At 43.6% G+C, this 12,432-nt stretch overlaps 1 protein-coding gene across 1 annotated transcript in view; it reads right to left on the bottom strand.

Moving 5' to 3' along the window:
• ASNS (asparagine synthetase (glutamine-hydrolyzing)) overlaps positions 1–9,750 on the bottom strand; it is a 161,570-nt gene extending 151,820 nt beyond the window's left edge. The window contains exons 1-2 of the mRNA XM_069211730.1: positions 9,622–9,750; positions 785–1,043 (exon numbers count right to left, since the gene is read on the bottom strand). Of these exons, the coding sequence (XP_069067831.1) occupies positions 785–1,033 (249 nt within the window). The 5' untranslated portion in view covers positions 1,034–1,043; positions 9,622–9,750. The remainder of the gene's footprint in view (positions 1–784; positions 1,044–9,621) is intronic.
• Between the last annotated feature and the right edge of the window lie 2,682 nt (positions 9,751–12,432).

The raw sequence follows: 12,432 nt of genomic DNA, 5'->3' as shown, positions 1-12,432 counted from the left end.
AAATCTGCTCCATGCTGATCGAACCGGTACCTGAAGGACGAAGACTTTCTTGAATGCTGATTATATTTGGTAATTATGAAAGGATAATTGTATTATGCATTGTGTTTTCCTTCTTAGGTACCAACTGCTATATTGACAGGGCCCAAGCTAGAAGTTTTCCAAATTTGTGTTGACTAAATTCATTTTGCATGAAGCCCCACATGCCAATGCTAATTAGAGGTTAGTCGAGGTATTCACTTGACGCACCATGTTGAATTGAAATCTTGTTATGCTGACCGATGTATGCAATTAGTCAAATTCAATTACTCATATTAGTGATTTGCATTGCCGTAACCGAGTGTATTATAATTCAGATTTTGCGTAGATTGCGTTTCTTCCGCCGCTATGGACAGCTAGTAATGTTCGTATACATATATCATTTGATTTTGATACTCATATATATTGTTTTAGCTTTGTTAATATAGGGAAATAAACTCATTAACTTTTAATAAACTGGTGTGGTTATTCATGACTGAAAGGTCATGTTGCGTTGAAATACCAACTGTTATTGATTCCTAATGTGTTATTCTGATCTAGAAATAGAGTATTGGGTGCCGATTACAATAGTTATTGATTATTGATTTAAGTGATCCGACTATTCTAGGATGAGGAGAGCCCAACTCGGCTAAAAGGTTCACCGACCTCCAACGTGTCCAGGTACAGATAATTTATAAGGGCTGGACGCGTTATCACGTCCTTGTGACATAATGCTCTAAAACAAAATAATTGTGTTAAAATGTTTCACCTGTTTGAAATTGTAGATTTCCCCATTGTACACGAGCCACAAATAAGGAAACTTCTTCACTCGGATTGGCTGCATGCCATACAGCTGGTCAACAATAGCAAGACGGTGAAATCCAAAGCAGCAGTTAGTGTATCCGTTGACATTTTCAAACCGAAAAGCGTCAGGACCTCTGTGTGAAATCTTCATAGCACTAAGGCACTGGACAGATAGGCATTCATCACTGCCAAAGAGAGCCCAAATGCCACACATCTTGAAATATCTAAAATATAAAGGTACAAACTCAGTGAACTGAAATTAACATTTCATTTCTCATACGCTTATAGCATTCACTTCAATTAATTTTTTGGATATGAATAAAGCAAATGAAAGAATTTTCAGCAGGATGCACTAAAACACATTCAGACCCTAATTACGACTTTGGCGGTATTTCGGCAAGACCGTCGCACTGACGGCTGCCGAAATACCGCCAGTGATGGCGGTCTCCTGACCGCCGTATTATGAGGCAAACACAGGAGACTGCCAAAATACAGCCACATTACACCCACCGCCAGGCCGACCAACGGCGAGAGAGGCGGTCCCACCACTAGCACCGCCACGAGAAGACTCCACCTACCAGATTACGAGCCACAATTCAGCACGGCGGTCACTGCACGGCATGCAACAACCAATGGGGTACCGTTGCTGCCTATGGGGGACTGGGGCCCATGACGTGAAATGCTGGCGGTAACTGTCTGGGTCCGGCAGCGGTCACCGCCTTCATCTGCCCCCTACCCGAGGACCTCCACGACGTGGGCTGCTGTGTGATTCCTGCCAGGTATGTGGGACGACTGTAATAGGGGGCGGTGTTTGCGAGATGTGTATGTTTGGGGTGTGTGTGTGTGTGCAGCCATGTGTGTGCATCTGAATGGGTGTGTTTAGTTGTGGGAGTGCGATTGCGTGGGACAGGAGTGCGTTTTCCTGTCTTGGGGTGCGTTACCGCCAGGGTTTTCGTGCCAGGTGACCGATGCGAAAATCCTGACGGTGTGCAGCCTCGTAATACGGTCGGCAGTGTCATGCATGGCGCTGGAGAAGGAACCCGACAGCCGCGGTGGTCCACCCGCACTGGCAGGAGTGGAGGCGGTGTGGCTGTTTGCCGTCTGCCACACCGCCTTCATCATAATACAGGGGTCTTCACCGCCGGGATCGGGGCAGTGAGACCTCCACCGTGGCGGTACCCGTACCACCAGGGTCGTAATGAGAACCTCAGTGTGCATTGTCAGCAAATTATTTCCTGTGTTATTGTGTAATGGTGAGCATTCTCATTTTTGTAGTCTCTGGGTTAGTGAAGAAAATGTAATGGGCTCTTACATCAGCCAATACTGCCATACTGGGCCATCCAGCAATGAAATTGCTTGTTCCAGCCTTACCCTCTATATGCCCATGAAGGAAGTCCTCAAAGACACTGAAATTGCGCTAATACCTTCCATATGGTATTCTGTTCATAACTGCAAAGAAATTTGCTCCTCATTATGAATGCTATACGTTCTGAATAGCAATGTGATTTTTATTTATATGAACCTTTTAGTACTCTCAGCCCATTACGTAGTGTGAAATGTGCTAACCAGTGCTGAAAATGGAAAAAATAAAAATGCAGGTACTCTCAACCAGAGTACCTGCTTGTTTCTGAGAAGTGCTGGTACTCTCCAATTAAAAGTATTATGTTTTTCTTGAGAAGTGCCTGTACTCTCCTTCTCAAAATAAAAAAGTGCCGGTACCTCATCGAGAGTAAAACTGCACCACAAAAATTGAGGATTTATGCATATGGGACCATCTCTTCGTAGAATTTCAAATGAGCCTTCTGTGCATCAGTCTATCATGAAAATCACTAATCTGTCATCGACATATTCCTGACTGCCCTTTCTATGGCCCTCTCATTCATCGCACAACAGCTGCGCACTTGCAGCTTATCCAATTCCCTATGAGTTTTCAAAGATGCAAACTTGATGAATTGTTCAGTCAATATGAAATTATATTTTAAGGCACATCCTCCTTGAAAATCAAAATGATCACCTTTCATCCATTGCATAGATTATACCATGTAACCTATACCGGGGAATTCCCCCATTGCAGTCACCAGAAACCTACAACAGCTCGATTCTATTTGCATCAATATTTATTTGAGGCTGAATGAAGCAATCAAGTGAAAGAGAAACACTTGACCATGCTATTGACCAGGTATATGAGTTTAATAGACCAAATGAGGTTTCAGAAACAAAATCAAACTCAGGCCAATATCAAGTATTCTTGGCACCTCCATCAAAATACATGACAGAGTTTTTTTTATATAAACTGGACTCATAAAACAACAAAAACTGCACTTTGGCACATCCAAAGCTGAAGAGGGCTTTCATAAATGTATTAGAGCACTCCTGGTAGGACATCAGGAAGTCATCACTGTCAGTGATGACATTCGTGTCCATGCACAATATACAGATGCATTCAATAACAGACTAAGAGCTGCATTTAAGAGGCTAAGAGAACACTGCCTCGCCTTGCAGATGTTCAAATTTCGCCAATCAGACAATAAATTCCGGAGCTATCATTTTTCAAACCTTGGCATAGCCCGACCCTTTTATATTAAAATATATATAAAAGTTGCACCAGCTCCTTTAACTGTGTCTGAAATCAGAAAATTCATTGAATTTATGAACCTGTCTATCTGCTTCATAAAATACCTTGTACCTTTGACAACCCCTTTGGGTAAACAACCTAGAAAGGACAAGCACGGTTTGGACCAGCGGTTACTGTTTGGAAAATGCACTATAGTACATAATGAAACTTGTATTGGTTAATGCACTACAGAGGTCTGTGTGTAACCAGAGAGCCACAGAATCAAGTCTTAGTTGCTGCAGTGGAGAAAAGTGACTTGCATATTTTTAGTGCTACGAGGTCACAGTCTGTGACAGAAAGTACTGTGAATATGTAATTCATTATTTTAAACTTGCATTACATACAGTGTAAGATAGGCTACTACAAAATGTGCAAAACGTTTAAAATAAAATGTTTTTTCTAATATATAGATTTTAGTAACGTCCAGAGTGTATGTAGTGCAATTTTGTAACATTACATTACTGTCCCTTCAACACCTCCTGGTGTAGTAAGCACAATATAAGTACATTTACAATTAAGAGCACATGCTTCACATCCCAGTTGTTAACTCTTTGCACTACCACTCAAACAGAATAAATCTTTGTCATCACAAAGCGTCAAGTGATTAGGTCAATCAAAGCCAGTACGGCGCCAAAACATTCTTTACATTTTCAGATTAACTGATAGCTCACATTTGCATTTTTTTCAGGCAAGCAGGCACCCTGGCTGGAAGGCTTCTTTAGCTTTCTGTCCAGCTTCAGTTTCACAGCACAGGAGACTCACTGAATCAATCAGTCAATCAATTATTTCTAGAGTGCACTACTCACCCATAGGATCCCAAGGCGCTGGGAGGGGCACTGAATGACACTTCAGTTGAGGCATTTATACTGTCAGAACTAACCATTCCAGGATGGTTGTCTTTTTATAAAAAAAATAGGGGAACAGTGTTTTATAAATCATAAAAGTATGGGCACATCGTGCCCATCCGATCCCACCCACTTAGACCAAAAGTTTGGACGTACGTGACTGAATCAGATCAAGCCTTTCAAACCATCAAACAAGCAGTAGTTACATCAACCACAATGTGATACTTTGATCAACTAAAACCAACATAGCTTGCAGTAAATGCTAGCCACAAAATTCTGGCAGCTGTACTACCACAAAAACAATCCATTTATGAGTGGGTCTTGGTGGCTTGTGCAAGTCAATAATTGACACTTTTAGGAGATACTCACAGATTGAGAAAGAAGCAACATCCAGATTATGGGTGATTAATATTTTCACTTATACTTAAATAGCAATGTACTTCAAGTCAACACTGATCACAAGCCATCAGTGACACTCTCACAAGGATGAGTTTCAAACCAACTGTTAGAAATGGGGTCTTTGGTTGGCAGTCAGGTTGCCCTTTGTCCAAGGAAGGACCCTCACTCTACTCAGCATAAATGAGAAACACACCTGGTTAACCCCTGCTCACCTCCTTGGTAGCCTGGCAGGAGCAGAAAGGTTTAACCCTGAGGCAATGTGTAAAGTATTAGTACCAACACACACAGTAATAAAGTGAAACACTACAAAGTGGACACCACATAGGTTTAGAAAAATGGTAAATATGTATCTAAGTAAAACAAGAAAAAATATGATAAAAATCTACCATACACAATTAAAAATATGAACTTAGCAATTAAAAACACCTAAATAGGGCTGGGAGGCACAAATGCTGCAATCTGATGTTCAAGCAGCGTCGTGATGGAGTTGGTTTCCACAATGCGACACCACTGGCACCATTTACGGAGTCACACGGACCCCAAGGTACAGTACCTTAGGAAAATGTGTGGGAAACAGGCCGATGTCCAAAGTCGGGGAGCGAGGCGTCACTGGATCCAATGCAACATTGGTTCCGGTGCTGCATGGCAAAGGACCAGAGACGTCACAAAGAGGCGTCAGGTCTTTGCTGCGGAGCAGTGGAGGTGAGGCAGCGTCAGTTGCAAGGAGTCGGTCCTGTGGCACCTACAGCAAACTCGAAGTCACGATGCTGCGGGGTGACCTTACAGGGTCGCAATCACGCCACAGGGTCACAGAGGCTGCAACAGAGTCAGGTGTCACGAACGTCGGGTGTATGACACTCCAACTCACAAGTTTGTGTGGGCGTCGGCGGTTGCAGCAATGTTGGGCCTATGTTGACGGTGGGGTCGCCGCGCCTTGGCATGGTTCACGGATCCAGGTGTAGGCGGCATCGCAGGCTTCGTGCAGCGGCATCCTTAGCAAAGTCGCACGGAGTCGTCTGGCATAATTTCACAGGATTTTCACCAGAAATTCACTTCCAGGGGGCCAGGAACTGGAATGGCACCCTCTGGCAAGCTAGAGTGCACAGCATGCACAATCAGACACTGGTTGGTTTAGCCTTTACTGTCCCTGAGGCTTCAAAACAGGAGGCAAGCTCAGTCCAAGCCCTTGGAGATACCTCTCAAGCAGAAATGCACAACAAAGTCCAGTTTTTGACCCCTTTCACAGACAGAAGCAGCAACTGCAGGATAGCCCAACAAAGCACAGTCACAGGCAGGGGAAGGTCTTTTCCCAGCTCTTCTCTGGGCAGAGGTTCCTCTTGAATCCTTGAAGTAATCTAAAGTCTGGGGTTTGGAGTCCAATACCTATGCCCCCTTCTGCCTTTAAAGGTGTCCAACTTCAAAGAAAAGTCTATGCTGTTTACAGGATCCTGCCCTGCCCAGGCCTGGTTCCAGACGCACACCAGGGGGTTGGAGACTGCTTTGTGTGAGGGCAGGCATAGCCCTTTCAGGTGTTCAGGTTACACCCCAACACCATTTGTGTCATTGTCTAATGGAGATGCACAAATAGCCCAACTGTCAGTCTGACCCAGACAAGGAATCCACAAACAGGCAGAGTCACCGAATGGTTTAAGCAAGAAAATGCCTACTTACTAAAAGTAGCATTTTCAAACTAACAATCCAAAAACCAACCTAATTAAAAGATGTATTTTTAAATTGTGAGTTTAGAGACCCCAAACACCAAATTTCCATCTGTTCTCAACGGGAAACTGCACTTTAGGGATATTTAAAGGCAGCCCCTATGTTAACCTATGAGAGAGATGGGCCTTGTAACAGAGAAACCCGAATTTGGCAATATTTCACTGTTAGGACATGTAAAAACACACCAGTACATGTCCTACTTTTAACATACACTATACCCTGCCTAAGGGGCTACATAGGCCCTACCTTAGGGTTGCCTTATATGTATAAAAAAGGAAGGTTTTGGCCTGGCAAGTGGGTACACTTGCCAGGTTGAATCAGCAGTTTTAAAACTGCACACACAGACATTGCAGTGGCAGGTCTGAGCCATGTTTACAGAGCTACTCATGTGGGTGACAATCAAAGCTGCAGGCCCACTAGTAGCATTTGATTTACAGGCCCTAGGCACATCTAGTGCACTTTACTAGGGTCTTACTGTTAAATCAAATATGCCAATTATGGAAAAGCCAATTGCACATACAATTTCACATAGGGAGCACTTGCACTTTAACACTGGTCAGCAGTGGTAAAGTACCCAGAGTAACAAAAAAACTGCTAAAACAGGGTCCAGCACACAGCAACAACCTGGGAAGTATAGGCAAAACGCTAGGGGAGACCACACCAAGGATGCCAGGTCAAAAACCAACCTTCTGGCATGAATAGAGAAGTGAAATCCTCCAGCTGCAAAAATACTCTTTTCATCAAGTGGTTTATTGGTCCAGGATCCAAACTCCATCTATCTGTCAAGAAATGACTACCAAGGGGCCATGGGGGAGTAATCAATGCCATGAAAACATTGCATGGAAGGGCCACAACCTTTGCCCATCGTATTATAGTGTCATACACCATTCTGCCTGTCCTGTTGTTTCCCATCATTGTCACTGTTTTCTAGCTGGGCAGGTGCCATGTACTCTGCTGTGCACATTTCACTGTTTTCTAGTTGGGCAAGTGCCATGTACTCTGTGATGCACTTTTCACTGTTTTCTAGTCGGGCAGGTGCCATTTACCCTGCTGTGCACTTTATTTAGGCATACTATTTACTTTAGCTTAAATGCACTGTCTCAAAATCTGTTTAACTATGTGCAAATGCTTGCAATTTCTGTTGGAACAAACATTTGGTGCTGATTAGTTAAAAGCTTCTGTTTCCCGCTCACCTCAAGGTTGCCAGATAAACTTGCTTGTTGTTTATTTGTTCAGATGCCACCTAATAAAAGGCCACCATTTTCTGCCCGATTAGATTAAGTATCTGTTTCCTGCTGACCTCAAGGTTACCTGATATGCTTGTTTGCAGTATATTTGCCATCTAATTAAGGGCCTCCATTTACTGCCCCAGTCTCCTGCCAGAGACAGACTCCTAAGTGGCAGGAAACGCTCCATAATTTTTGGGAAGGCTCTAATGCCTAATGTGCTCATTTACTAAACCTTCTATTTTCTGACCCAGTCTCCTTTCAGAGACAGCCTTTTAATTGCCAGGATACCAGTACTAATAATCAAGGCTTCATACAAACACTTGCATGACAGGCTATAAATACTGATTTCAAAGCCAGTTCCTTTCTTGGCTTTGTCGAGCCATCTTGAGAGAGGGCTGTATCTTCCAACAGTGCTGTCCTTCGGTTCCAAGCCCCGCTGCCTGCAAAAAGAATAACCTGAACATCTTCGCCTGGCAGCTGGGGGCCACCAACCTCTCTTGGAACTGCATCCATTTGAGAAAACGTCCAACAATCCCGGCTTGACTGAAAAAGAGACTAGTTGTGTGAAGTAGCGCAACATTAAGAACAGGTAAAGATTTCAGAGTCATCTGAGCAGAGACTAAGGAAAACGTGCATGGGATTCAGCTGGGGGGTCAGTGCTCAAGAGCCATTCGTATGAACTTGAATTTAGTATAGTAACTCTTCTCTGGTATATTTCATTAATGACTCACACCTCAGACTGATCGCAAATCATTCATGTATGGCTGTCTGAAATGATTGTGCTCTTGTTGCCTAGTACCTCTCCTGAATGGAGTGTGCCTTGCCACTAGAACCTGAGGAGTCCTGTTCAGAAGGATCAACACCCACCACTATCCCTCTCACAGGAGCTCCAGGCATACCAAAACCATATCTCTCTCACACTTTCTCTCTCTCTCTCTCTCTCTCTCTCTCTCTCAGCCATCATTCTCTCCAACCCACCTTGCTCCTAGGGATAGTCACCAGTATCAGCCATCTCTTCTCAGACTAAGGATTAACCTCAAGGACAAGTGGTGGATGATCTTAACTTTTGCTGTAGTCATGGGAATTCATAAGAATGGTCCTTGATGTGACAGTAAGATGTACAAAAGAAAGGAAATAAACACCAACTATTCAACTAGCAATTAAAGCAACTCCACAGATCTCAAGAAAAACACTCTGAACCTCCCTCCACACAAAGACTCGAAGCACAAACAATCCTGACAGCATTCTATCATGTGGACTAAGAACTCTCAGAAACCCTCCTGATAGGAATGGAATAGTACTGCTAAAAGTGCACATAGGTCACAGTTTGCAGTTGGCACATGCAGAACATCATGGTATTGTTTGTCAAAATTAAAGCATGGAATAAGAGGAAACATCTGATCACCAGAAGATCGTATGTCAGAATATTGAGCATAAAAATAGTGTTACCAAACATCTTGTCACCTAAATATTGACTCGTGAAGGTAAGTATAGATTGACTATTCTTAACTCCACATGACATATATGTACCATGATGATATGAATATCTTTAAGGTGCAAATGTGCCTTTCATCCTTCCAGGGTCGATGAAATAAGTGCTTCTGGCTAACAATAGGCATCTATTATTCAGCACCAAAATGCTCCAAGGGATCGATGTGCGCTTTGCCATTATTTTATTTTTTACATTATGTTATGATAATTAAATGGCACGCATGATTTAAATAAATGCACACTGAGAAGTGCTTTCATACATACAACACAGTCTGTGCTACTGAATAACGATAAAGTTGTTGGAATATTAGTTTAAGCGTAATTTATCTGCTGTAAAACAATGACATGAAACAGATGGGCTGATACAGATTTAACAAAAAACGCAACGAAGTGTTGTTTAACAATAAAGAAGTCTCGTATAAATGGGGAATAAGCCACACACATCATTGAAACACCCGTGTTATATTATCGCCAGCTAAATGTTATGAAAATAAAAATAGATCACCTGGGCGTACAGTTCCAGCTGTGCCGTCTGAGAGAAAAAGGTTCAGGCGGCTGCTTCCCACCGGAGGACACAGAGTAAAGAGCATGATGCAACTAAGCGACCGCTTGCACGCCTACTTCAAGTTCCTGATTTGGAAATGTAAGCCGTTTCGTGATTGGCTGCAGGGCTAACTGCACATTTCCACATTGGATATTTTATTTCTTATTCTCACTTGTCCTCGTGAACAAATACAAAGCGTGCCAGTCAAAATGCGGATGTTCCGTACTGCTCCTGTGTTTCACGCTTTTCTCAAACAGATAGTAAAATACATGGTCGACGTTTCCCTGGGATGCTTTTTGAAAGAGTCACTCGCCTCTGAGATGGAAGTACTCCTAGCTGGCTTTTGAAACTATAATTTCATGGTGGCTTTTATTTTAGAAGAGTAACAGCAAGTCACTCCAAACACGTGCTTCGAAAAGTAGTGAAAGAGCATTGATCATCCGGTGTGCATTAAATCTGCAATTAGTGTATATGTAAATGTTCATTTTTTGAGGTCTTCTAATCAGAGCCACAGTTCACCCTAGAGTGCCGGTGCAATGCGCCTCCAACAAGAGGTGCGTTGTACAAACGCTTATACAAATGGATGCAAGATGCGCTTCTGATGGTGTTCATTGTGGACACTAAACGTCGTGTCTGCCACAGTACGATGGTTTGTGGCACCCTTGGGACACACTGTTTTAATGCAACGCGTACTTCTGAAGTTTTTGCAATACTCCTGTATCCAAGGATCCAGTTTCAGTAGCCAATGGACACGAATCCACCAGATTGCATTGAATATGAAGGATTCATATCCATCACACTACTTGGCTTTACAGGGAATATAACCCAACTGCACTGTGACCTAAGGATGCTAATGGCCCATACTGCGCAACACCCAAGTACACCAATGAACCACTCTGGCAGCGTTCTAGGGATGTCACCCAACTGTACTGCATCCTTTAATAACTAGCCGACCACAAAGCACTGCATCCCTTAATAACAAGCCGACCACAAAGCACTGCATCCCTTAATAACAAGCCGACCACAAAGCACTGCATCCCTTAATAACTAGCCGACCACAAAGCACTGCCTCCCTTAATAACTAGACAACCACAAAGCACTGCCTCCCTTAATAACTAGACAACCACAAAGCACTGCGTCCTTTAGTAACTAGCCGACCACAAAGCACTGCATCCCTTAATAACTAGCCGACCACAAAGCACTGCACCCCTTAATAACTAGACAACCACAAAGCATTGGTCCTTTGATAACTAGGTGACCACAGAGCACTGCATCCTTGATAACTAACTGGTCACAAAGCACTGCCTCCTTTGATAACTAGCAGACCACAAGGCAATGCATCCTAACGGCACAGAGGGGCCAAATGAATCAGATAGGACCACGCATCACACCCTACACAGGGGTGTAGCTACCAGTGGGGAAGTCAGTGCAAAGGCACAGGGGGCCACGGGTACAGGTGGCCCCACTGTGATCTGAAATAATTGTCCTGCTCTGTTTTTTCTATTACAAATGTCTGCTTGGGGCCTTGGACTCTGTTTACACTCCCTCAGTGAGTAAAGATGACAAGTGAGGCTCTATAAGGTGGCCAGTGTAGCACAACAAATGGGGCACGCTGAAGATAAAACAATAGAAATAAGATAGAAAGGATAGCGAATGGAAAGAAAGTAACTGAAGGACAGAGGAACAAGATGTTAAGGAGAAAGAGAAAGCAAGAGAGGAGACTGACTGTAGAGGATATTGAGCATACAAAGAAAAATGAGGGTGTAAGTGTGCAGTCTCACAAGGTTAATTTTAATAACTCTGCTTGCTCCTTGTACCACATCAAAGTAGCAGTAATGCAGCAGAAGGTACTGCCTCAGACACCCATTAAACCACTACAATGCTCTGCATCTTAAGGATTGGAACCCATTGTACCGCATCCTTGCAGTATTAATCAAGCAAATTGAACATTATCACAAGTCAGCCTTGGCCCAGAACAGCGTGACAGTTTCCCAGCATCCCATAATCTTGGTCCAATATTTCCAGACTAACATAGAAGGCTAGTACGAAAGGGGCGATCAGGGGCGTAGCTTGTTAAGGAAAATTGGGGGGTGTAATCTTCAGATTTTCCAACAATCATGCGCATATCATGGTGATATACATTAGATGGGAAGCAGCGTGTGAGGTGGGTTAAGAAGCAGTGGAAAGGAGGAGGAGTGCAGATTGATAGGGGTACTTACAGAACAGTAGTTTTTTAAATAAATGTCATTTTTTAACAACTTCAAAGCAGAGGGGAATGAGGGAGTTAGTATGTGTTTTGTCTTTGTGTGCATGTAAAAATGTTTGGTGAAATCCGACACCTCAACCTATCCAACTGAAAGCACCTGTACCCAACTATTTTCCAAAGAATACATTTATTAGGTGGGGTGTTACACCCAGGGGCGGCTCCTCCATTAGGGGGGAAGAGTGTCGCCCATTCCCTGCCAGCAGCGGCAGCTGCAAACCTTTTACCAAAAAACAATAATAAACTGTCTTTATTATCGATTTTTTGTGAAAGGGGCCGGGCCACAGGCTGTGACGAGCACAAGGAGGGTGCACATGTGTGTTTGGCGAGCCGTCTTGGGCCGATCACACAGTAGGCTCCCTCCACCCCAGCAACACAGTTCATGCTCTGAGCAGCTTCAGGATTGGCCGCAGGGCAGGCTGGGAGCCAGCAGAGGGGCAGATGGAGCAGCAGAGATGGAGGTAATTGTTTTTTTAAATTAATTTAATGTTTATACCCCCCGCACGCGC

This window comes from Pleurodeles waltl, chromosome 10, assembly GCF_031143425.1.
Source record: "Pleurodeles waltl isolate 20211129_DDA chromosome 10, aPleWal1.hap1.20221129, whole genome shotgun sequence".
NCBI classification, from domain to species: domain Eukaryota; kingdom Metazoa; phylum Chordata; class Amphibia; order Caudata; family Salamandridae; genus Pleurodeles; species Pleurodeles waltl.
The sequence above is the reverse complement of the archived record's forward strand: the minus strand, read 5'-3'. Positions and strand labels throughout refer to the sequence as shown.